This window comes from Odocoileus virginianus, chromosome 4 (genome assembly GCF_023699985.2).
Source record: "Odocoileus virginianus isolate 20LAN1187 ecotype Illinois chromosome 4, Ovbor_1.2, whole genome shotgun sequence".
Classification (NCBI taxonomy): Eukaryota; Metazoa; Chordata; class Mammalia; order Artiodactyla; family Cervidae; genus Odocoileus; species Odocoileus virginianus.
The window spans coordinates 9,419,874-9,447,336 of NC_069677.1; the positions used below are offsets into that span (position 1 = coordinate 9,419,874).

Below are 27,463 nucleotides of genomic sequence, written 5' to 3' on the forward strand. Positions count from 1 at the left end.
TTATATGGACTGTGTTAAATCAAAATTTTGGTACAGCCATTTGATGGAATATAAAACAAGCATAAAAAAAGAATAAGAAAGCTCTTTAAATCCTAATTTGAAAAGATCTCCAAGATATATTAAGAAAAATACACTTCCATTTGTCTGATAAGAAAATATATGTATATGTGTGTACACATACAAACAAAATTTTAAAGTTACAAATATCTGAAAGCATATACATCCTTTCAGAGGAAAGGGAAAGGAGGTGGTAAAAATTAGAGAGGCATGAGAGTATAATTTTTATTGTATATCTTTTAATATTTTTTAAAAAATTAATCATGTGTCTAAAGAATTTTATATCCAATTTAAAAAATTATAAAAATCTAAAACATTTTTTCTCAGAATTTACTCTCATACTTCACTGATGTAAGGAACAAACCATTTTTAGGTAAAAAAAAAAACCAAAAAACCCACCAAAGAAACCAACCCATGTTGGCTAAAATGGACTAGCATAAAAATAAAAGAAAAATCTACGTAGGCTACTGGTATTCAATTTCTTAAACTGGGCAGTAGATACATGTTCATTTTACTAATATTCTTTACATTCGACATGTTACATGCTCTTTGGCATATGTATCTCACAATTAGAACATGAAGAAATTATATAGACTCTTTCTGGCCTTTTTGTCTTACCGCTCCTAGGTCTGACATATCCCTGGAGCTCCCAATGCTCGGACCAGAGGAGGCTTCAGATTAGTGGTTTTGACACACTGGTTGGGATGATGTACAGAACCTGGTTGAGCCTCTCCAAATCCTTTTCCTAAATAACTTAACCATTTTTGCTGGCCTATTGCACCATGGCTACAATGTCTTCCCTTGAAAACAAATAGCCTCATTTTATGTAGAGTGGATGGAGCATATTTTCTTTTAAAGTAATACCAAATCCAAAAATGCTTCACTTTTCCTACTACATTTTACATACATCAATCCCTACACTGGGTTTTCCAAACCAGATTTCATTGTACCCACCCTCATCCCATCCCAAGAGTAAATATTATCTCTCCAGAGCTAGAAATGGACAAATTTTGCCAAAATCTTTCAAGGAGCAAACATCTTATCACATAGGTAGAAAGGGCAGAAATATGAAATTTTAGCAAATTATAGGATAAATAAATGTGATAAAGCAAAGAAAGTCAATTTGTATTTTGCAGTTTATCCAGGGTTCTGCAAGTTGGTACACTCTAGTTTTTGGTTCTGTTGACCTCCGTCTGGATTCAGCCCAATTCCATCAGTTAATTTCAAAGGATAAAACAATTTTCAGTTCATTCTTTCAGATTTAATAGATTTTGCCCTTTGGAAATCTTTGAGTTTTAGAGAGGACATGTAAACATACTTTTCCAGAAAACTAAAAAGTCAGAATTTTGTGTTTTTTAACTACATTTAAAGTCCTAGGATCCTGGTCCCCCAGTCTAATTCCTAATTAGAATCATGTAGGCGGTAATAGGTCTTCCTTGGTAGATCAGTGGTAAAGAATCTGCCTGCAATGCAGGTGGCCCAAGTTCGATCCCTGGGTTGGGAAGATCCCCTGGAGGAGGGCATGGCACCCACTTCAGTATTCTTGCCTGGAGAATCCCACGGACAGAGGAGCCTGGCGGGCTATAGCCCATGGGATCACACAGAGCTGGACACAACTGAAGCAACTAAGCAGCAACAGCAGGTGGTAATAAGGAGCATGTGAATGAATCTAGGAGCCATAAAAAGCCAGATACCAGTGAAACTATATACAAAAAAAGGTTTCATGATCAGATATGTTAGAAAACAAGCAACTGTGAAGGGTAGTTAATGACATGAAAATTTATGGAAATAACTAATCACAGAAAGGCTAACTTAAATAACCTGACTGAAGGCTCTGAGTTAAGAACTAATAACTCTAAATATCAAATAGTCCATAATTAATAGTAGGAATCATACAGAATGTCTCCAATTCTGTTACCATGACAACCATACAATTCTACCATGAGACTGAAAGGCTACTTTTTTTAAATAAGATGGCTCTATTTGAATTCTAACCGCAACTCCCATCCCTCTAAAAAGTTAAAACCTTCAATTGCTTGTAAATGAAGGACCTTAATTCTTAAGTGCCCAAGGCACTCTTTACTCCCTCCTCCCTTGGTTTGTTTCCTTTTGCTAATTCTGTTTCCCCTCCTAGTTCCCTCCAAGAATCAACATCATTTTATACCTTCCAGCTCCTGTCATTTACCACTTCTTCAACATTCAGTTCTGACTGCATCCATTTCAACTGCAAGAAAAGGAAAACAAAAATGAAGTTATGAAAATTTAAAGAACTAAAACCAAACTCTATAATATTTTCCTAACAAAACCAGCTGCTGCTCCTGCATTTTTTGTCAATACTTAGGCTAGATTTCAAAACCTTCCTTGATATTCTTGTATTTAACCAATTGTTAAATCTTATAAAGCCACAGTTCTCAAGCATTGCTGCATATTATTGACAGCTTAAAAAAAAACTCAAAAGCTCAGGTAGTTCACAAAAGAAAAACAAATGGCCAATAAACCTATTTTTAAATGTACAATCTTACTTATGCAAAAAGAAATGCAAATTAAGTCATAACATGACCAAAAAAATTTTTTTAAGAAGAAATCTGATAATTCCTATAAAATCTAGTATTAGTGAGGGTATGGGGAAAGATACACTCACATATTTTTTTTGTAGGAGTACAAATTGTAACTTCTACAGAGAGCAATTTGGTAAGACTTAGCAAAAATGTAAATTCCCATGTCCTTTAACTCAGTAATTTCAGTTTGACTTATTGATCTACAACATAGATTTGCAAAGATAGCACAGAGAAACAAAACAAAAAAAGGACAAGGAGGTGGCAACCTGATTTGAATAAAAGAAAAAAGAAATAGGAAGAAAAACAGAGAAAGTGTATATAAAAGCCTCAAGTAACTGAGAAAGGGATGAATTTTCCATACCTTAACCATACAGCCAGAGGTCTGAGGCTAAAATGCTAAAGTCTTTCTAACTTTCTTTTTAACTGCCAACCTAATAACTCCATCAGAAAAATAGCCAATCCCTCTGCCAGGTCCAGATGGCAGGAACCATCATACTCCTAGTTGCCTCTGCTCAAAGAGACTTGACAGGAAGGAAGCTAACTAGTTCCAAGAGGAGAACCTCGAAGTATTCAGGAAAATTAGCAGAAAACAGGAAAATTAGCAGAAAAAAAGTATGAACTACAGGTTGAGGCAGCCAAGTAGATAACAGCAGGATGATGTCCTCAGGCCAGGAGATTTAGGGGAAAAAGTGCTGGAGAATTAGACAAGATTAGGGCAACAAAGAGGTGGGGACCCAGACCAAAGCACCTAACCACAAATTAGGAGTACAGTTCAGACAGGAGGTTTGAGAAATGTGCATCTAACATTAATAAGACTGGATGTGTACTGATTCAACACTCCTTGTAAACTCCCTTCTTAGACTCAAAACCTGGTGTCAGGAGTATGCACCAGAATACACAATCAAACCACGACTAAGGAAGGACAGCGTGTCTGCTGTGCTGCAGAGCAGCGACAAGCCTGAGGAAGCCCACCTGCTTAAACGAGAACCTGTTTCAGATTTTAATCAGCTATATAGACACAGAACTCAGTAAAGCTTCACTCCTCTGTCAAAGCCTGGATTTTCTGCCGAAGAAGTAACAACTTCAAAGAACAGTGTTAAAACAGGCCACTAAGACAGTGTTTATAACTGCTCTCAAATATTTAAACGGGTGTCCTGTAGAAATGGGTTTAGACTTATCCAGAGGGATGATTAAAGATCAGTAATTACATGTTACAAGGAGACAGATTCTCACAATAAAAAAATATCTAAACAATTACAGCTGTCCAAAAAGAGAATGCACTGACACATAAGATTATGCATCCCCTCAATTCTCTTAAGACTGGTTAAACAAAAGGTAGAAACCACTGGTTGGGTGGATATTGTAGAAAGAATTAATGGAACGAATATGGAGTCCCAGAGATTCAAAGAGGAAAGAATCTGCTACTTTATATCAGTCAATATGCTACCTCTTACATATATTATACAATTTGATCCTTACCCCCCAAAATAAAATAAAAGATATTAAGTATCAACTCCATTTTACAAGCTGAAATTCAGAAGTTTCAGATTAATTTACAAGATTACAAAACCTCCAAGTGGTAGATGGATTTCCTCAGAGCTATCTGCCTTTATAATCAATGTTTCTTCTATTCTTGAACATGGCAGACATTATAGCCAGCTTCTAATACAATTTCAGTGGCACCAACAAAATGCTACCTTTGAGATAGTTGTTTTTGAGGCTCTGTGTCTTACACAGGTAAAATTCCTCTCAAAGGCTATGAACAGGTGACAGCAGATATATAGTTCCAGCAAGGCTTTTTTGAGGTAAGGGTTAGGGTAAAGAACTGGGAACTTTCAGATTGGCATTGTATGCAAATAAACTATTTGACTATTAGTCACAACAAAAACACTGACTGAATTCAGAGTCAGAAGAGATGGATTCAAGTCCAGTCCCACTACTTACTAGTTTGTGACTTTGGGGAGGTCAGTATCTCTGAGTCTATTTCCACATATAGAATATGATGAGGTAGAGCTGGAACATCTTTAAGAGCTGCCTCTTTCTGATTCCATAACCTTCATAGCAAACTTGAAGAAAAAATTCAAGCTTCCTTATTTGCTTAACCCACGGTTACCTTCTACTATAGTCCCATGCAATGTCACAGGCTAGAAAACTACCTTTCATAACTCACTGGCTGGTTTCCAAAACGCCTCCTAAGATGACCTTTACAGCCCAAGTTCACTGAAGAACCCATTGCTGACAAATGAATGAACAGGTGTGAAACACAGGGCTGAAGCAGTCATCATGAACAAAGGGCACAGTAAAGATAGTGGACGAATTCTGTATCCAGTGAGACATACTGTATCAGCAGGATGGCTAAGAAAGTACACACACTCACCTGTGTGCAGCAAAAAAGACTTGAGAGAGACAGCAAGGTCCCCTTTGCAAAATTTGGCTACATCCACTAACCAAAGAGCAAACTTCACAACTTGTTCAGTATGAAAACATGATTCTATCTCACACTGGATTTTCAGTTACCCGACATGCAAGGAGGACCAGTAAGTCACTTATTATGCCATCTTAAAATGCAGACAGGATTTTGGTAATTATACAGTGGTCATGTTAAGAGAAGGGCTTCTCTGGTGGCTCAGTGGTAAAGAATCTGCCTGCAATGCAGGAGACTCAGGTTTGATCTATAGATTGGGAAGACGCCCTGGAGGAGGGCATGGCAACCCACTCTAGTACTCTTGCCTGGAGAATTCCATGGACAGAGGAGCTTGGCAGGCTACAGTCCATGGGGTCACAGAGTTGGGACATGACTGAAGGACTAAGCAGCAGCAAGAGCATGTAAGAGGAAGCCCCTGTTCTCAGGGAATAACCAACATACGTAGGGGTAAAAGAGTATAATGTGCCCAGTATATTCTCAAAATGGTAAGAAAAAAATTGTGTATGGAGGGAGGGGGAGGAAGACAGGGGAAAAGGAAGGGAAGGAGGAAAGGGTAGGAAGGGTGGAGAGAATGAATTGTAAAGCAGGTGGAGCAAAATGTAAACAAAAGGTGAATATAGGTAAAGGGTACATGGGAGTTCCTTGTACTATTTGTGCAGCTTTTCTGAGAGTTTGAAATTGTATCAGAATAAAAAGTGACCCCTTGAGCTATTCCCTCACCAAAAGACAGTAATGCAGCCTAGAAAATAAAACATGGTATACATTTCCACCTTTTTCTTGACATGCCACATTTAAGGGCTATAAAGAAATAGCTCTGCCTCATTAACTCCACCCTGAAGTCCACACTCATCTACATTATAGCTGACTTTAGAAAATAAGGCTTCCTCTGACATATCACTCAGTGGACGTTTGTTGTTTTCCTAAAAGGGAAAATGGCAGGGATGGGAGATGAAATAGAAACAAAGGAGTCTAAAAAGAGTCAAAGACCCATACCATTTTTTCCATAGCAAAGAAATAAACGTAAGGAGGCTCTAGGGTACCTGCTGTACTGTACTATATTTTTATGGCTGAAGAGGGTAATATCCTGAAGTTAAACATCTATATTACATTTAGCAGGTTTCTACAGATGAAGCCAGAGGTAAATATTTTTAAACTGTAAATATATTTTTAAAATGTTTCTTCTCAATTCAGGACTCAGATGTGATTTCTACAGATATTTTAACATGGTGTTGATCTGTATTAATCCTTATATCTTTAACTGTAGAATATATAAATGAGTGGAAATAACATGATTACATGCTTTTTTAGCTTAAGCTGCTACTACATACAATCATGAAATGTACATTAATTAACCAATTAACACTGAAGTGCAATAAAATAAAACCCATTAAGAATGAAGTACTAATCTCCTGGTCATTTTAAGTAATAAGCATATCTTACTCTGGATTTTTCACGTTAAAAACTGTTTTATTTTGAAGGCTAAGTTTGGAAATCTTGCCTTAGAAATGTAACCTTATTCAACTTACCTTTGTCTGTTCTTTTCTAAGTTGCTTTAATAACGTTAAATCATCCAAATTCTTTTCTCTCTCTTCTCGGAGCTGTTTTACTACTGATGAGGTCTGAGCTATACAGTTTTTTATGACTCTGTCCCTACTGGCATGGGCCTCCATCAACTAAAAGAACAAAGAAAGAAACAGGAAAAAAAAAAAAAAAGATAAAATCACACCAATTTGTCACATTTCAGTATTTTTTAATTTTAGACTACAGAAATGTAAGACTTTCTAAAATAATTTTTAAAAATTGAGTCTATGGAAGAGAAGTGTGTGCTGAATGAGCCAGATCAAAGGTGGGAGCTGTGAGGGTGGAAGTGAGAGGCTGGGCTGTCCTCTTCCTCACTGTGCTCCCAGGCCTCCTTGCCTCTCTCCCCACGCTCCTCCTGCTGGGCTTCTCATCAGTCTCCTCCTCTCCGAACCCCTTCCTCTCCCATTACTGCATCTGTGTGCTCACCTACCCTATACCGACTCTCACACACTTTCTGAGCCACTTACTGCTGCTCTTTCTTTTTGTCCTTTCATTTTTTCCCCCAGCCTCATGTTGTCAACAAGTGCAAAAAGTTATGAAGTAAGTGATGTAGAAAAGTCTTTAGTTACAATAAAGAAAAACAAAAGAATGCTACATTTACCTATGTCAGACAGAACTCTTTTCAGGATTTTTAAAGTATCAACCAGGAAAAACTGTAAATGAAGTAGAGATTATTGATTCCATCAATTGTGCTAACAGTGGTTCACCTCCAACTAAAATTTAAATGCTGGCTTGCTCCATGTAATCACGTTATATCATTCCTTTTTCAGTCCAAAGGGAGAATACCTTAATGCTATGCTAGTGACAGTTGTAATAGAAATAACCTAACCATTATATACATCTTAAATACATAAAATATAGGACTGACAACTATTCTATAAGCAGTCTTCATAAGTTATTTGAAATAGATCTCTTAAATGATTATATTGGAACCCTGTGATTAAGAACTACTGGTCTAATAGATATCAGGAAAGAATAAATCTTTATATTTCTAGACAGTAATACTAAAAGTACATTACTTATAAGTTGTACTCATGTAAAAGGAATTGCCTAATAGACATTAATCCCAACTTTAGTAAATTTCTCTTAATATGCTAATTCTTTTCATTATAACATTTAGGATTTGCAAGGACAGCCTCAAGGCCCATATTTACTAGCTGGTATGCTACATCTGTTACTTATTAACTCCTTCAGGTATAATTACAGAAAATTAAAAGAGGCATTGAGGGTACAGAACTATTCTCCCCCAGACAGAATACTGTCAGAGTTAAGAAACTCCCTGAGGTTGTGTGAGACTGGCTAAATAATGAGCATTCCCAGGCTTCAGTTCCCTCTTTTGTAAAATTATGAATTATGAGTAAATAATTGCTAATACCCCTTTCCACCTCTAAAATTTAGAGGCAGCATGACTCAATATATTGCTCAGATGCTAAATGCTATTTAATTATTTTGATAGTTTGTCTAACTCCGCCAGCAACTGATCAAACAGCATTAGCATCAACTAGAACTCTAACACAATATTCTCATTTTTCTGTCTACATCTTAAAATCAAATGCAAGTTGTATACATTTTGTTAAATATTCAATAATTCTCTTTTGGTCTCTCACCAGTCTCCTTCCTCAGTTGGGCTTTCCTCCACTGTTCCCCTCCTTAACTTGGCACCTTCCCTGTGGATACATTTCTGGATGCTGACTATGCTCCTACCCTCACCTGCTTACTTATCCTTCATATTAGACCCTCTTGTGAACCCACAACCATGTAAACAGGAATGACTGGGTATATCATCTTTTACTCAGTATATTCAATTATATTTTCAAGATCATCCTTCAATAAGATTCAAACCTAAGAGCATATGCAAGAGGAACATGCATGGACTTCTATACATGTAAGTTGAAGAAATGAGGACACCTGATAAGAGTAATAGTTGGTGTGACATAAGCCTACCAGAGGAAAAAATAACACAAAACCAGGTTTATTGGCTCATCAGTATCAGATGCTTGAGGATTTGGTCACATGAGAATTATTTCTGATACATAAAGTGTTTATCAAAGGAACTGAGATATTTATTAAGAAACTCAGTATGGTAAAACTGTGGTTAGAGGAGAAAAATCCTGAAGGATAACCATATAATAACCATACTTCCTTTGATTTGGGGAAAGCAATTTTGAAATGAAGACATTTGGGGTAGGGCAGGAGAATGATTCAAAACGAGTCTAAAGTGGGTATACCTAGAACTTCCCAGTTTTATTTTATTTTACCACAGCTTTGAGAACTCTTTCGGTCTAAAATTTCCATCTTTTTTTTTTTTAGGCTGCACAGCTTGCCAGATCTTTGTTCCCTGACCAGGGATTGAATGTGTACCCTTGGTAGGGCAATTTATCTGTGGCTTTTCCTTCTCTCCTGCCAAATGTTTCTTTTCCCCTTCCTGATGAGTAAGGGAAGAAAGAGGATACAGAAAGTGCGAAGGGTTTTAATTCTTCCTTATTTCAGCTGTCTAGCTTTTCCAACACTGATTCATTCAAAGACCCCACTTTTACCTCACTGTTTTACTTGACTGTTTCATTCTCTCCTGTTTTCTTTGATGTATAAGGTTTCCTTAAGTTAGAGTCTGCCCACAAGGGGAGACTGTTTTCATTTCTTAGAACCATATCTCCCCATTTCTTAGAACCATATCTTCCCAGACTATTGCTTAAGGTCACACATTTTCTTTAGTCTGTAGAAACTGGATCAAAACTTTTACACACCTTCAGGTGTGGGCAAGAAAACGTGAAGATTCCATTCTTTTTCCATAGTTTAATTATATGTCAATTGATTTCTTATTTTGCCTGCAAAGAAAGACATAAAGGAAGCACAAAAGACTCAAAAGATACACTTACTGACTCATAAAGTTGTTTACAGGTTTGGCTGGCATCAATTTTCCCTGCAAAGGAAGCTGTTGGAACCGTAGTGTTTAATTCATGTACTATTCTGTCATCAATCGTCCTCATCACCTTGAGTAATTCCTATATAATATTTAAAATAAAAGAATAATAATTTGAATGGAAAGTTAAGTGATAAGACCAGGTAAGCAAAAATAAATAATTAAAGCTCTTGGATATGTTACAACACTGTATATTAGGAGTGGGGAAACCATGCTATATACAGTATAACCATAGAAAAATATTTATTAATAAAGACTGATAGGTAGGTTATGTAATAGTAATTCTAACACTTGGCACAACTCTGTTTCCTTGGCCCAAATGTGACTGTCTTAAGTGTAAAGATTTTTTTATTCATTTGTAAACCCCATTTGCTGGCACATGGTGCATAACACAACTGTGTGTTCTTTCTATTTCTAGCATACAGCCAAAAGGGATTCTACTGAACTTGATTACTTCAACTTGTCCAAAACAATCCAACATAACTGCTTGCTCTATTATTCTGTCTATCTCTCTAAAATGTGGTACTAGATAGAAAACTTCTAGAAAGATATATAAGAAACCATCAGCAGTGATTAACATGCAGAAATTAATCTATACTCTTAGGCATTCCCCTGCCTTTAAGGCTTTTTGTTTTTTAGTTTTTTACTATGAGTACGTATAACAAAAAAAAGTACACTGCTAGAAAAGTCTTTGTGGTTTTTTTGTTCATAGAACAAGAAATTAGCTTTACCTTTTCTCAGTTACCCAGGTTCACATTTCCCAAGGATCTCTCCCCTCTAAAAGAGGCTCCAACTCTCCTCAAAATAAAAATATCAAAAGGGCAGGGGACTAAGAAAGACTCTAATGAGTACTCCAACCCTGTATAGTCCCTTCTCCCCACATTCTGATTAGGGTACTTCTTCTCACTTGTCACTAGAGAAGGCTGAGCATCAGCTACCTCCTGACTCCAGATAATATAAGTTTTAGAAAGTTTCTAGTATATACCCTTTTCTTTCCCTTTTAATCCACTCCCACCTCACCCCAGCCACACAAAACAATCACTGAAAATCATCAAGAAAACAGAAGTGTATAATACTAGGACTCCTATTTACTGAAAACATCTAACAAGTTAACATTTAATATTAATGTGTATTAAACCATTTTTGCTTGATTCTCTACCTCCTTCAATATATGAACCTACTTCTTTGCCAAACTTAAATCCAGGATTAAAATCAACTTCATTTCTTCCATCCATTTATTTATTTATTGGGCATAATAAAAATGACAGCTTTTCATCTGAAAATTGGCATGAGTATAAATTTTATACATTATTTAACCATACAATTGTGACAACTTATTTTTTATTATAGTTGATTTAACAATATTATACTAATTTCAAAAATATAATGTATTGATTCAGTATTTTTATAATTTTATTAAATTTAAAGTTATAAAATATTGGCTATATTCCCTTTGCTGTATCATCCATTTGTTAAAATAAGCTCTTATTATGACTAAAGAATTAATTACATAATTTTAGAAAATTATAAAAAAATTTAAAGAAAATAGAATTATCCATTGTTAACCATTATTTAGTTTTTTCTATACATATCTGCAAATATTTTTATAAAAATGTGGCACTATATAACATTTAAAAGTTCTACTTTATGAAATTATACCATGAGCATTTGCCCTTGCGACCTTGAAGACATGTTTAATACACACATAAATATTCCATTCAGTGGGGGTATCACAACTTATTTGACCAGCCTATTATTCTTTAATTAGTAGTTTAATATCCTTTTCCAGAATCCAATTTTGAAGTAAAACAGCTTGTAGAAGACTCATAATTTAGACTAATAAAAACAGGCAAATGTCAGGTCTAAAACTAACTTCACTATCTTATCACCTCTTCTTGTATCCTTCTATTTTGGTCAACGGTATCAAGATTCTCTGTAATCTGGAATTCTTAGGGGATAATCTCAACATACTAACTAAGCAAGCATCACATTAAGTAATGTCTTATACACAGCAGAGGATATATAATGTCAGTAAGTGGCAAATTCCAAACAAACAGTGGCAGCACTATTTAGAGAGGCAAAAACTAGTTAAGTAGTAGACAGGAACCTTCCTGGCAAACTTTACCTCCCACAACTTGCCTATTAAAACAAAAAAACCTTTAAACTCTCTTCTTTCCTCCTGTCTAAATCAAACTGATCCTGAAACCAAAGTTTATACCTTCCAGATAAAGCTTTCCTTGGATCAGAGTCCTCAGCAATCTTTCTTCTTCAAACATACGAAGCAATTAGAGAGAGAGAGCACAGAGTTCGTTCATTAACTCACTCTTCCTTCAAAAAATATTTACTAATGTCTAGCAGCAGCAGCAGTACATGTTAAACACCATTCTAAACACTATGGCTACAATGATGAGTAAAACAGAAGAGGTCCTTGCTCTTATGGAGCAAAATTCTCATGGGGGAGACAGACAATAAACGAGTATCCCAACAAACAAGACACTTTCAGCACAGAAAAGTACTGCAAAAAGAAAACTGTAGTAATGAGATGAACAGTGGGGTTGAGGGGCTAATACATTATACAGGGAGATCAAGACAGATCTCTCTAGGATATACCATTTGAACTGAGATCTGAATGACACAAATAAGCCAACTAAAAGGACATTTTGGGGAACAAGGCAAAAATTAAGAGGCAAGAACAAACTTGGGGATGTTTGAAGAACAAAAAGGAGGCAAGTGGTCTGGGAGCGAGTAAGTGAAAAAGTGGTATTAGGTGAGAGCAGAGTTGATGAGAAAATGAAGGACAAGAGAGACCACAGAAACAATTAAGGATTCTGTTCTAAAGGAAACAGGGATGTAACAGTATTCCAAAACACAACTTCAGCTGCTAAGTTGAGAATGGCAACACTGAGCAGACTACTATGGTGGTCCAGGCAAGAGATAAAGACAGTTTGATTAAGAGGTTGGTGAACCTGGGCCCTCAGCAGTGAGAGCCTGGAGTCCTAAACTCTGGACAGCCAGGGAATTCTCCAAATTAACTTCTTTAACGCCATGAAACAGGAAGAGATCACTGAGGGAGACTATAGGTAATAAACGGGGTTAACAATCAAGAAGGAACTCCAGCATCTAAAACTACAGAAGAGGACTTCCCTGGTGGTACAGTAGATAGGAACCTGCCTGCCAAGGCAGGAGACAGGGATTCGATCCCTGGTCTGGGAAGATCCCACAGAACAAACTAAGATCCTGCACCAACTACTGCGCCTGCGCTCTGGAGCCTGCCAGCCACAACTACTGAGCCTGCGTGCTGCAACTACTGAAGCCCTCACACCTAGAGCCTGCGCTCTGCAACAAGAGAAGTTACGGCAAGGAGAAGCCCATGCATTGTAACTAGAGAGTAGCCCCCACTTGGCACAACTGCAGAAAGCTCATGTGCAGCAACGAAGACCCAGCCCAACCAACAAAATAATAAAGAAATAAAATTTTAAAAAATAAAACTACAGGAAAAAGACTGTGATGTCACAGAACTCAGAAGAGAAGTTTCAAGGCAGGAACAGTCAACTGTGTTGAATGTTAGTCACTTAGTTGTGTCCGACTCTTTGCAACCCCATGGACTGTAGTCCACCAGGCTCCTTTGTTCACAGGATTCTCCAGGCAAGAATACTGGGCTTCGGTAGCCATTCCCTTCTCCGAGGGCTCTTCCAGACCCAAGGATGGAACCTGGGTTTCCTGCACCACAGGTGGGTTCTTTACCATCTAAGCCACCAGGGAAGCCTGTTGAATGTTACTAGAAGTAAATAAAGATGTGGGCAGAAATTAACTTCTAAGATTTAACATGATGGAAATTATGGGTCATCTTTACAGGAGTCATTTAAATAGTGTGTTATTAATGGACTCAACAGTTAACACGGCTTAAGTATAGAGGGTAAGACAAAGTATGATGTAAAATGAGGTCCACCATTATAGGTCACCTTTTGGATGTTAGCCTTTTTCCTGAGAGCAAAGAGAACCAATGAAGTGTTTAAATACAGTGGAGTTATATGATAGGATTTGTATTCTGAAATGACTACTTCGGTTAAAGTATTAACTGTGGAAAATGGATTAGACAGGAACAAGAGTAGATACATAGAGGTTAGTTAGGAGATTGGTATAGCAATGCAGGTGAAAGATTATATATCTTCACATTTCCCAGAATTATGATTTACTTTGAACTTCAGGTTTGAGTACAATCATTAGCAATACAGCCAGCTTTCCCTCTGATAAAACAACCTGGATATACTATTAAGTTCCTTATAACAATGTGAATTTATCAGCATTAACTAGGTAATGAATCAAACAATTTAAGTATTACAAATGGAACCTAAAATGTGAATTTTCAAATATATCAGTCCTCTCTGTGTGTGCTAAAGAATCATCAATATAGGATCGAGTGCTTGGCTTTTAATATGGTAGACACTAGCCATATGAGGTTATTTTAGTTAAAATTAAATTTAAAATTTAGTTTTTTAGTTGCATGAGCTACATTTCAAGAAGTGCTCAAGAGCCACATATTGCTAGTAGCTACCATATTGTACAGAGAAGGCAATGGCACCCCACTCCAGTACTCTTGCCTGGAAAATCCCATGGACGGAGGAGCCTGGTAGGCTGTGGTCCATAGGGTCACGAAGAGTCACGAATGAACGACTTCACTTTCACTTTTCACTTTCATGCATTGGAAAAGGAAATGGCAATCCACTCCAGTATTCTTGCCTGGAGAATTCCAGGGATGGGGGAGCTTGGTGGGCTGCCATCTATGGGGTCATACAGAGTTGGACACAACTGAAGCAACTAAGCAGCAGGAGCAGCAACCATATTGTACAGGACAAATTTCCACCATCACAGAAAATTCTACTGGACAGAACTGAATTCAAGATGATATACTGACAGTCTCTAAACTGATACTGTACTTGTTCAGGAACTGCTGAGAATTGTAAGCTATTTTTAATTTAGGAAAAAAGATACTAGAAAAGTTCAAGGAGGGGAAAGGGAGTAAGACTTAGGAAGGAGTTTCAAAATTGCAAAAAGAAAAGGAAAAGAACTATAAACTACCTCACTAGGCACAAATTTCTTTATTACAAAAAGTGCCAGGGCTCTTCAGGCAGCTCCAAGGTCTACAGAAAAGCTTGAGCAGACCTCACAGGCTGAGAGCAGATGAAGGTTAATGCAGGCACATAAATCCTGCCATTAAACCATGTATATCATTCAAAATGAATTACTGACTGCCTCCCTGACACTAGCTCCAACAATGTACCTTCTTTCTCACAAATTCACCATGAAAATATAAAGAAGACACCCTTGAGCAGACATCATACAATGAACTGCAACACAAGTCCACAGAGATAATACAGAAATATACACAGTTCAGTGGCTCTCTCTGTATAGGAGCTGAAACCCTAAATCAGCTTCTAAGTGTCAAAGCACAGCAAAAGGTATCTCTTCAAACTTTGTAGTATCTCTAGCTTATCCTTTCACCTTCCTCAAAACAAGAAATTGATATACCATGAACTCTAGTTTTAGACTCAATGTTTAAAATTATTCTGGCACTTATCTTGGAATTGTATTTCATGCATTATCTTTCATTCATTTCACCCTCTTGGAAGGCAATTTCAGTACCAAAGGACTAGCATATCTAGCAGCAGGGAGGGGTAGAGAAAACTTCCTGTAGTCCCTACAATTACAATTATATGACACTCTATTCCTAAGGTTAATTCTTAGGTAATCCCTTTTATTATTTTAGGAAGCTTTCAAAGTATATAGGGAGAGGTAAAAGGTCTATTACATGACAGTAAAATTAAAATGTGCTCCACAGAATGATCTGAAATTTAACCTTTCTTCTCCTCGCTTTGCCTGAAGGTACGCAGAAGTAGATCCCATTCACAGGGGGCTCTTTTTAGAAGATGTGGTTCCTCAAACTCCATCTTTACAACAATGTTCACAGTATGCTTCCCGCAAGCCAGAAATACAGACTTGCCTGCAACTGCCAGAACTGTCTGCAGTCCTCTGCACTCCAAGGCACGGGACCAGAGAGCAGCTAGGCATGTTGCAAAAGAAACCATCATGGATACTAGAAAATAGCCTATTCAGTCTATATTTAATTACCAAACAACTCAAAATTAATCTTGTAAGTTAATATTCCTATCAAAAATATGAAAACTTACATATCCTAGGAATGCTCAGTTGATTTTGCTCAGGTAATACATGCACTGGGTCTCAGATAGGGTCAGGAAGAAGGTATTTCAGGGTGTCAAGTGGGAAAAAAAAGCACAGAAATGACAAAACATCATGTGGTCAGGGAAAAGCAGGCCTATATGGCTAGACAGCAAAGTTCAAATGTATATTGGAAGTGGCAGGGGTTGGGGAGAGAGAATATGTACGAATAAGGGCAGCGGTAAGAGATTTAACTAAGCAGAATTGCTTTGGGATTGGATTTTAAAGAATAGCTCAGTTGGTAAAGAATCTGCCTGCAAAGCAGGAGACCCGGGTTCATTTCCTGGGTCAGGAAGATCCCCTGGAGAAGAGAATGGCAACTCACTCCAGTATCCTTGCCTGGAGAATCCCACGGGCAGAGGAGCCTGGTGGGCTCCAGTCCACAGGGTCGCAAGAGTCGGACACAACTTAGTGACTAAACCACCACCAACCACCATGCTATGTTAAGTACTTTACATCTAGTCATACAATTCTGAAGTTAGATGCATGGTTCAGATTCTAAAATTTAGAAGATATTAATAACAGTATGAAGCCATAGCCTTATGGAGATTAGGTTGAAGAGGAGAAATTAAGTAGAGAAAAGAATGACTGAAGATAAGGAGAACTACAGCAAAGCTAACTGCAAAAATGACAGGGCACAAAGACTGTGGCAGAAGTAATGAATCTTCCGAAAGCATCTCTTTGATCAACTCCCCCACTCTACTCATTGACTCCCGAACCTCACAAATGACATTCAAGGCCTTTCATAACCTGGTTCCAATCTTTTGTGTAATCCAAATGTGCCCCTGTGCAAATTCAGAATGCCAGCAATTTACTATTTCCCCCGCAACACATAAAACTTTCTGCCTATATACTGTTTCTTCTACTGATAATTACTCTTGTTCTGTTCACCAAAGACCCAGCTCAATTAACATCTCTTTGACTTAGTTCTCTCTGAACTGTTATAACACTGTCCTCATATTCTAAATATCCTCTGCATGTTTTATACCCTGACTTGAGCTCGTTTTATATTTTACTCACTCAATTTCTCCAATTGCCTGGTACCTAGCAGATATCTGTTATGGATTGAACTATGCCCTCCCCACCACCACTTGCCCCCAATTTCATATGTTGAAGCCCTAAAACCCAATCTGGCTGTATGGAAACAGGGCCTTTAGGGAAGCAATAAAAAGTTAAATGAGGTCATAAAGCATGGGACACTAATCCCATAGAACTGATGTCACTGTAAAAGAAAAGACACCAGAGACCTCTCTCCCTTTGTGACCACAAATAGGTCAAATGAGGATAGTCATGAACTAGCAACTTACTTTGAAATACATTAAAAAAAAATTAAAAATGTGGATTGATAGATAGATAGAGGGATGGATACGTGATTTAGTAGATACAGTGAATCACTGTAGAATCCAGATACTGGGTACATGAGTATTCATTGTAAAAGTCTTTCCATTTTTCTACAGTGTTTAAACATCTTCATAACAAAATTCTGGGAGAAAAAAGTACCTAAATCTTCATAATAAAAATACATGACTTTCTGTTTCTCTTCCACAGTATTCAGTGCAGGGCTTTTCATATATAAGGTATTTACATACACAGTGTAATGGTTTCATAGTTCTTAAAATATAAACTTTGATTCATAATTTGTGAGTGTGCCAGTTATCAGTTTACAACTTTATAAAATCCATTAAAACCTAAATGTTATACCATAGGGTGAAACAGATCACCAGCCCGGGTTGGATGTATGAGACAAGTGCTCGGGCCTGGTGCACTGGGAAGACCCAGAGGGAGCGGGTAGAGAGGGAGGTGGGAGGGGGGATCAGGATGGGGAATACATGTAAATCCATGGCTAATTCATTTCAATGTATAACAAAAACTACTGTAATGATGTAAAGTAATTAGCCTCCAACTAATAAAAATAAATGGAAAAAAAATAAATAAATGTTATACTAAACTTTTACATTTTAAAATATATATTTTTTACATCTCTGTGCCTCTGAAGCAATAGCGGCAAATGTTCTTTTTTTTTTAGAGTTTGACAAATTTATTGGTATTTTAGTAAAGACATTCATCTTAGTTGTTTCTCTCTCCCATCTTGACCGTAGGTTGATATTTGAGTCAAGAAAATGAAATGTAGGAGAGGGGTGTTATTTCAACATAAACATCAAAATGAACAAAAATGGAAAGTTTGCCTACATTTAAGCAAGTTAAATTCATGTATCTTGATATAATTAAATCATGTAAGTAAGAACTAATAGTTCTATATACATTTCCATTGTTTTACTTGGGGCTTCTAAACTCAAATGCAAGTGAACAAAGTATTAGGAATATATACAGGCTGCTTCTCTGGAGTTATTACTTATTAAAAGAGCTCAGAGCAAGTAGTTACCACCAATCAGTCTGAAGCTGCCTCCAAAATCTAACATTGTAGTTTTCAAGGAAAATCATTATACTGTATGTTTCTTCTATGTGTGTCTATGCTTTAAAAGATGTGTTTAACTGTCACATTAAAAAAGAATTCATATACAATACAAAAATACAAAATAAACACAATCCTACAACACATAGATTAACAAAGTATATGTGGGTGAAGATTCCATAAAATATGTTTAAAGATGCATTTTCTTTCATTTTCAGTATCTAAAATGTGCTTTTGAGAGGCCACTGGTTAGCAAGTATACAGTTAAAGTAAACCATATTTTTGTGCTAAATAAGAATTCCTGTTAATAAGTTCAAATCAAATTGGATTTCACAAGTTAGTAACATAAATGCTTTGATAAAGTTACAGAAAGTGCATCTTTTTTATCTTCCATCTTCATACATTGTTGCTCCCCCCCCCTCCTTTTTTTGGTGTTTATACTCTTTAAAAAATAAGAACAGCCAAACATTTAACTATTATGTACATTTAAATTTTTAGTGGTGGTTTGTTATTTTAAAAGAAACAGCTTCCTTATGATTTGCCTCAAGATCTGGTGGAAATGCTTACAGGAACTAGCTAATAACAAAAATCAAGAGAAGCACATTCAAAAATACTGATTTACTTTGGTAGCAAATGGTTGTTCTTTGAAGACTAATGAAGGTAGACAAAACCCTTTAAAGTGAAGTGGGCTATTTTAAATACTCAACAGTTTATGTAAAATTTTAAAATGTTCTTTCTAAAGAGCTAAGCATCTGTATCCACTGATAGCAATGCAATAACTAGTTAATGATGATTTGAAACTAAACAAATGCCCATTAGGGAAGAAAAAAAGCTGTATTTTATCTAATTTACTTTCTCAGTCAATGGTCCAGTAACATTTTCCTCCCAATACAATACTCCCTTCTCTATAAGGCTGTTCCTGGGAGCCAGACAAGTTTAGGTTAATAAGGGAGTTAAGTTAGAGAGTAACGGCCTACAGTTTAAATAGACAACTTTTTGCTTCCCTCCTAATGTGCTAATAGTTGTGTCTAAAAAAATATGCAATTCTTAGAAAGTTACCATTTCTGATTTTTTTAGTATCTGTAACCTTTGGAAATTAATCACATGAAACTACAAAATCAGTAAATGTCTAAAAATCTGTATATAAAACATAAATTACTTCTAATTTCAAATTCTCATTTATTAGTGTACCACTCAATATTTAAAAAAAGAAAAAGAAAAAAAAGGTGGCTCCAAAGATAGTCTTATACCATTCCTTAAAAAAGGAAACTGTTCCTTTTAACTTTACATCCACCCCACACCCCAATTTCAAAATACATCATTTAATTGTCTTGGTCATGGACATTTCCAAGATGAGATTTTATATTTCGCTCCCATAGCTTCTGGTTATCAGAAAACCCACGCTTTCCTTTATTGAAGGAATTTGGTCCTGCTGATGTTGGTGTATCCCTTCCAATATTCTTCATCCTCATCTTTGCTTCTGGAGGCATTTCCTCGGGTTCACTATCTTCATCTTCATTAAAAGCTGCTGCTACTGAAAGGGTTTTTGGAGCAAGAGTTGGAACCGGTTCTTTAGGCTTACTTGAGCCAAGTTTGATGGATATAGCTGAGGCTTTCTTTGTCGTCTGACTACCTATGGCAAATCCAAACTTGGAGATCTTTGTAGGCTTTGTTGGGAGGTCTGCAGTTTCATCTTCACCTGATCACTTCTCAGCGCTGTGACTGGAATTTTCCCCTCCATTACTGGAAGAAACAGTCTTAGTTTTCACAGGTTTTTCTGCTTCTTCTTCAGGTCCTCCGGCGGCTCCAGCTCGCTGCGGCTTCTCAGGCTTCTCCTCTCCCGCCTTCCCCCAAATGTTCTTATATTCATCCACTATGAGGTAAAATGATATGCCAAGACCAGATCTGGAAAACCGGATCTTCTGACTTTTAACCAAGGGTATTCTCCATTATTTGCAAAGAGTTGGATACGACTTAGCAACTGAACAACAAATTCTCCATTATAAATCACACATTTGAAAAAGTGATAGAAAAACAATCTAAAAACTTCTCCAGGTTTCATTAATGAGATTCATTTAATTACATTATTTATATCATCTCTGTGAATAAAATGGTTCTCCAAGACAGTTAAGCTTCTGCCCCACATCTTATCTGACTGCCCAAAGGAAAATCAAAAGTGTTCTTCAAGCACTGTTGGATGTTTCAACAGCTCAAAGAAATCCTCAGAAATTTGGTTTTAGAGATTCAAATAAACACAGAGGTGAAAGCAGTTTTAAATGTTATTTAACATTATCTTATTTTACAGATTCAAAAGTTAATTATGGAAGGAGTTAAGCAATTTGCTGAAGGTCCCAAAGCTGTTAATTGCAGAAGTAGCACTAGAACCTGAAACATTTAATTCCCTAACCAGGGCTCTTTCTCACAAACTTGAAGGCTAGCATTGCTCAATTATTTGAGCTTATTAAGTTAGATCACAGGACTAATATGATAAGACCAAGGCCACAAATGTGCCAGTTAATCTTAAACATTTCATATATGTTAGAATCCAAGTCTTTTTTCTATCTTATTTAAGATTTTTACAAATATTTGTATCTCTGGGGCACTCTGATCACATTTGAAGTCTGTTGCTGTTGTGCTGATCTAATCTGTGCAGCTTAAATGGTGAAAAGGATGTATACAATGGTGGAAAGACCCCACACAAACTTCTTTGGTCAAATGATGTTTGTCAAATAATTCAATCTGTTGAGAGTACCTTCAAGAACATCACTCCCTAAAAACGGCTCCAAGAACAAAGCTTACTACAGAGGTCAATGATACATAAACAGATTTTTCAATATCTCAAGTTTAAAATACCCTTTTCATGACTTAAATTCAACTGTTTATCAAGACAGCAGCAGATTTATGACTACAGTATAGAACTTTCATAGCAACTTGGTCAAAAATCTAGACCCCTTGTTCTTTAATTCGTGTGTTAATAATTAGCCCGGACCTCTGGTGTTTTAATATATAAAAGATACAACCTTTTTCTTAAATGTATTTTCTCTAATGGTTAGTAAGGCAGAGCACCATTGCAGGTACTAGAATTAATTGCCCCTCCAAGACACCAAAAGTTCTACCCCATCAAAATAGTAAAACAAGTTTTTTTGTTTTATCAAGTAAACAAGCTCTCCTTCACTTTTTTCTTTCTTGCAAATGCTCAGCTTAAAGTAGGAGGGGAATGACAGACGCTAAGAACTGAGTTCAAAGAATGGCTAGAAGGTTGTTACAGTCCCTACCCACCCGGCCGAGCTCGGCTTTGCCACCGCAGAACCACGCGAGTTTCTGGGTGCAGTTACTCAAGGACTGGGAGGGGCAGGGACAACCATGACCCTAACGCAGCAGCTTCTTTCCCTAAGGCCAACCTCGCGCCCCCATGACCTCCAATGGCTCGAAAAAGGAGTCTTGAACTGCTCGCTTCAGCCACAACTAGTCCGCATATCCCTCCCAGGCCAGAGCAGGGAACAGGGTCCGGGGACAAAAGGAGGGATACGCCTGCCACGTGAGGAAAACCCCATCACCTGGAACTCGGCGAACTCCTCACAGTTCACACCGCCACTGGGCGCCGCCATATTGGACAAACACGAGGTCCCCGCCCCGAGCCAATCACCGCGGAGCAAAGGTGTCCGCGGCGCCGCCTAACAAATAATATTGAGGGGGAAATCTCAGCAAGAAAGCTGAGTTCAAGGTTTGTCTTTTCCGCTTATGCTCATCCACCCTGAAACCCGTAACGCTGCTATCCTTCTTTTCACTCTTACGCGTTTAACCTGTCCTCCTGGAACTGGCCCCAGCGCATAGATAAAAAAATGTCAGAACTTGAAGGGATCGTTTTGCTCCAATCCCATTTTCTTACAAAAAGGGCGACAGTTTAATGGCCCCACCGATCAGATGATTCGAGGAAGAACTCTTACGTAGAAGTAAGATTTTTCTTAACTCTCCTATCTCGTCCCTAAAGCAGAGGGGATTTTGTTCTTTAAGAATTTGAGTCCAGCAAGAAATGTCAAAAAAGACACTTCTGGCAGTATGGGGTAAGAGGTGAATAAGGTGTTCAGGTGTGGAAATAGTAAAATGTTGTTTTATAAAAATAGGCAAATAGAAAACAAAATAGGAAACACGTATGTGAAGAAGAAAATGGAGAAGGAAATGGGAAACCACTCCAGTACTCTTCGCTGGAGAATTCCAAGGGCAGAGGAGGCTGGCGGGCTACCGTCCATGGGATCACAGAGTCGGACACGGCTGTGCAACTTTCACTTTCATGTGAATTTCTCAGGTGGCCTGATACTCCCAAAGCCAACAAGAGACCAAGGCCACTGGTCACTAAGAACCCAGCTATGTAGTTTTGAGAAAGGCATGTACATATTCACTGAAAAAACTGTACTGAAATACTGGTTTATCTAGGCAGTGTGACTTCGGGGTCTACAGTTCACAGAAGTCCTACAATAAGCATTTACTTTTTTCTATTTTAAACGGGTACTTTCTTTGGTGCAGAGAATGCTTTGCAATGGCACTAGAAACCAAGACTCCAAAAGAGCATTCTTAATGCCTCCGCCAACACGCTGGCCCGTGTGGGGCGGGGCGAGGCCGCTACCCGCACGGTCTGAGCGCTACGCACGACCCGCACGTTCCGCGCGTCGCGCAGGCCCCGCCCACAGGGGGGCCGGCCATCACTCTTACGTCACTCACGCCCCGCCCGCCACCCTGCCACGCTCGGCGCTCCGGCTCTGCCCTCACTTTCCACAAGCCCCGCCCACCACCGGTGCTCTCGTCCTCACTTTCCCGGCGCTGGGTGACATTGAGCTCGCCCGCGCCACCGCTGGCTTTGGGGCACTGTGCTGGTCGGCGGAGTAGGCGGCCATGGGGAGCCTCCGCGGCCTGCGCCTGGTGGCTGGTGAGAAGCGGCGGCTCTGAGGGTGGGCGGGAAGCCAACTTGGCTGCTTTGGGTGAAGGAAACCTGCAGCCCCGTTAGGCCTGGTAGTTGCTCTGTTCTGTTACGCATTCCCCTCAGGTAGTTCGGGATCCTGATTACAGGGTAGTAATAGTGGGAGAGAGCAGGGGCTGAGCGCGCAGCTGGTAAGCAGACATGCGGACTAGACAGGAGTGACCCTCGCACCAGGCTCTGCATCCACCCAGCTGCCTCCAACTTAATGGACCCTTGTTACGATCAGTTTCGCGACCCCCCAGGCCCTGAGTCAGTTGTTAATGCACCTGCCATTCCTCGAACTCCACTGCCTGATTGATTCAGCTTTCCATGAGTCTTAGTGTCCTCCTCACTCCCACCCCCAACCGTCTCTAGAGTTTATCCCTCAGAGAAAATTTCTAGTCTGGAGTTTCCTACCCATTTGGTATCTGATTTGGCAACAGATTTAAGGTCTCTCAGAATAGTAGTATTTGGTTTCCTAAAGTGGGAGAGGATACATTTCTTTTAAATAATTCTACAATCAAGTGCTTTGAATTTCTTAGATTGAAAGTGTTACGTAAACGCAGGACATTCGTTTTGTTTCCGTTGTAGACATTTGTGTAATGACTTTTGGGGAGTCAGAACTTACTTAGCCTTCTTGGGAACCAACAGAGCCTTTGCTTACTAGGGGCTTAGAAATCAAGAGTATTTGCCTTTTGGCTGTTTTCTAGCACCAGCGCAAATCACTCTTTAGGTCTTGTTCATGAACTTTAATAACGTGTAATGATTGATTCCTTAGTACCAAAAAGTTGTTTAATTCACATTTTAAATGAGAATCGCCTTAAACTTAGTGATTAGGATAATGTAAATGAACATTGTAAATGTAAATGAAATAACATAGAAAAAGTTATCCTTTGCATGGCTTATTGTGCATTTCAGTGGAGAATAGGCTGGAAAACTCGTTTCAGACTGAATATTATTTATTTCCTTTAAAATAAATACCCTTTCCACCAAAGAAGATTGATTTCATTGATTTGTTCAGTTTTGATGAACTAATTTGCTTAAAATCTTTTGTATACATCCAGTTATCCTTTTTAGTAAGGTAAGTGAAAGAATCTCTGCTCTCTAGAAAATGTCTTGTAAAAGGGACTTTGACTATGGAACCAACACTGAATTTTTTAATTAGTTCATGTTCTTGCCTTGAGAATATTAATACATTTATGCACTATAAGGATTCCAAAACCTTTTGCAGACTTTTAAGAACTTTACTGTTGAGCACTCAGTCAAAACAAAATTCCTTGAGCAATTTAAGGACAATTTGTTTTACTCTAGAGGTTTACTCTAGAGGATAGATCCTCTAAGGATGTTATATGAGCAACTCTTTCCAGAGGATCTCTGAATGTCTGATATTTTGTGAGCAACTCCAAGCAATCTGCTCTTTCACTCACTTTTGCCCATTTTATATCTAAATACTTTCACCTGCATTGTTTTATGTGATTGATTATTCATAGTAGCACTCTTAGGTAACTCTTATCATCCCCTCTCTATTTTACAAATGAATAAACAAAGTTCCGAGGGTTAGATGACTTGTCCCAGTTCGCTTCGCTGTAAAATGTTAAGAGTCAGGAGATGAGTCAGTGCCCTCAAATTCTGGAACTTGTACACTTTGCTTTGTTCGAGCTGCTTGTTCAGATATATGTATGTACATGTATTTGTCATGGCTAACAGGGTCTATTTGGTGTGAAATGGATGAGTCATGAAATGCAGGTTTACTTGTGAAACTGAAGCAGTCATTCATATGCAAATAGTTTTCAAGTAAGAAGAGTGATTTAACTGGCAGCCTTACTAAAGGAATGGTAGGCAGACCTCACTTATCCAGAATATTGTTTGGAAGGAGATACTTTAGGTGAATGAAATTTCAAAAAGACAGAGCTTAATCCTTTAAATGATGGACCTTTATTTCTAATCATTTCTGTTGGGAATCTATACTTCCTTAACAAGCAAAAAGAATATAGACTTTTATGATCTTGAATTTGTTTATTGTTTTGTCTATGTAGCTGTAGAAATAGGTCAGTGTTGTTAACTTTTGGTTCTTGGACCTTTTCGCAGATAAGAGAACCTATGAAACTCAGAAATTATGTTCAAATTTTTATGGTTGTATGCCTGTCTGGGGAGAAGGCAATGGCAGCCCACTCCAGTACTCTTGCCTGGAAAATCCCATGGATGGAGGAGCCTGGTGAGCTGCAGTCCATGGAGTCGCAAAGAGTCGGGACTTGACTGAGCGACTTCACTTTCACTTTTCACTTTCATGCATTGGAGAAGGAAATGGCAACCCACTCCAGTGTTCTTGCCTAGAGAATCCCAGGGATGGAGGAACCTGGTGGGCTGCCGTCTATGGGGTTGCACAGAGTCGGACATGACTGAAGTGACTTAGCAGCAGCCGCAGCAGCATGCCTGTCTGGGGAAGAGAGGGTGTAGCTGGCATCCATTTGTTGTTGTTCAGTCACTCAGTTGTATCCGACTCTTTGTGACCCCATCGACTACAATACACCAAGCTTCCTGTCTTTCACTATCTCCTGGAGTTTGCCCAGATTCATGTCCATTGAGTTGATGATGCCATCCAACCATCTCTTCCTCTGTCTCCCCCTTCTCCAGCTTTCAGTCTTTCCCTGTAGCAAGGTCTTTTCCAATGAGTTGGCTCTTCGCATCAGATGGCCAAAGTATTGGAGCTTCAGCTTTAGCATCAGTGCTTTCAGTGAATATTGAGGGTTGATTTCCTTTAGGGTTGACTGGTTTGATCCCCTTGCAGTCCAAGGGACTCTCAAGAGTCTCTCCAGCACCATAGTTCGAAAGCATTGTTTCTTTGGCACTCAGCCTTCTTCATGGTCCAGCACTCACATCTGTACATGACTGCTGGAAAAACCATAGCTTTGACTATAGGGACCTTTGTTAGCAAAGTGATGTCTCTGCTTTTTAATATGCTGTCTAGCTTCTCTTCCAAGGAGCAAGCATCTTTTAATTTCATGGCTGCAGTCATGTCCCCAGTGATTTTGGAACCCAAGAAAATTAAGTCCGTCACTGTTTCCATTTTTTACCTAACTATTTGCTATAAAGTGATGGGACTGAATTCCATGAACTTACTTAGTTTTTTGAATGTTGAGTTTTAAGCCAGCCTTTTCACTCTCCTCTTTCACCCTCAAGAAACTCTTGAGGTCCTCTTTGCTTTCTGCCATTAGGGTGGTGTCATCTGCATATCTGAGGCTATTGATATTTCTTTCAGCAGTCTTGACTCCAGCTTGAGCTTCATCCAGTCTGGGATTTTACATGATGTACTCTACATATAAATTAAATAAGCAGGGTGACAATATCAGCCTTGATGTACTTCTTTCCCAATTTGGAACCAGTCCATTGTTGCATGTCCAGTGCTGTTGCTTCTTGACCTGCATACAGACTTCTCAGGAGGCAGGTGAGGTGGTCTAATATTCCCATCTTTTTAAGAATTTTCCAGTTTGTTGTGATCCACACAGTCAAAGATTTTATTGTAGTCAGTGAAGCAGAAGTATATATTTTCTGGAATTCCCTTGCTTTTTCTATGATTCAGTGGATGTTGGCAATTTGATCTCTGATTCCTCTGCCTTTTCTAAATCCCACTTTACATCTGGAAGTTCTTGGCTGACATACTGTTGGAGTCTAGCTTGAAGGAATTTGAGCATGATCTTGCTAGCACATGATCTGAGTGCAGTTGTGCTGTAGTTTGAACATTCTTTGGCATTGCCCTTCTTTGGGACTGGAATGAAAACTGACCTTTTCCAGTCCTGTGGCCACTGCTGAGTTTTCCAAATTTGCTGGCATATTGAGTGTAGCAGTTTCACAGAATCATCTTTTAGGATTTGAAATATCCTGAAATGAAAAATCCTGAAAGCTGGAATTCCATCACCTCCACTGGCTTTGTTCATAGTGATGCTGCCTAAGGTCCACTTGACTTCACATTCCAGGATGTCTGGATCTAGGTGATTGATCACACCAGCGTGATTATCCAGGTCATTAAGACCTTTCTTGTACAGTTCTGTGTATTCTTGCCACCTGTTCTTAATATCGTCTGCTTCTGTTAGGGCCATACCGTTTCTGTCCTTTATTGTGCCCATCTTTGCATGAAATGTTCCCTTAGTATCTCTGATTTTCTTAAAGAAATCTTTAGTCTTTCCTGTTCTGTTGTTTTCCTCTATTTCTTTGCATTGTTCACCTAAGGCTCTCTTATGTCTCCTTGCTATTCTTCAGAACTCTGTGTTCAGATAGGTATGTCTTTCTTTTTCTCCTTTGCCTTTTGCTTCTCTTCTTT

The 27,463-nt window shown here is 38.3% G+C and overlaps 2 protein-coding genes and 1 pseudogene across 5 annotated transcripts in view; 1 reads left to right on the forward strand and 2 right to left on the reverse strand.

Moving 5' to 3' along the window:
- MIX23 (mitochondrial matrix import factor 23) overlaps positions 1–27,463 on the reverse strand; it is a 48,829-nt gene that overhangs the window by 15,423 nt on the left and 5,943 nt on the right. For 3 of the 4 annotated variants that reach the window (XM_020908129.2, XM_020908130.2, XM_020908128.2), the window contains exons 2-4: positions 9,498–9,623; positions 6,567–6,713; positions 2,222–2,281 (exon numbers count right to left, since the gene is read on the reverse strand). In XM_020908129.2, the coding sequence (XP_020763788.1) occupies positions 2,222–2,281; positions 6,567–6,713; positions 9,498–9,623 (333 nt within the window). Of the gene's footprint in view, positions 1–2,221; positions 2,282–6,566; positions 6,714–9,497; positions 9,624–21,748; positions 21,849–27,463 lie in introns of those variants that run through there. The other variant, XM_020908131.2, reaches the window with a different exon arrangement.
- On the reverse strand, positions 19,351–20,632 carry LOC110146978 (PEST proteolytic signal-containing nuclear protein pseudogene; annotated as a pseudogene).
- The window catches only part of FAM162A (family with sequence similarity 162 member A), a 40,505-nt gene continuing 35,958 nt past the window's right edge, over positions 22,917–27,463 (forward strand). The window contains exon 1 of the mRNA XM_070466063.1: positions 22,917–23,115. Within this exon, the coding sequence (XP_070322164.1) occupies positions 23,082–23,115 (34 nt within the window). The 5' untranslated portion in view covers positions 22,917–23,081. The remainder of the gene's footprint in view (positions 23,116–27,463) is intronic.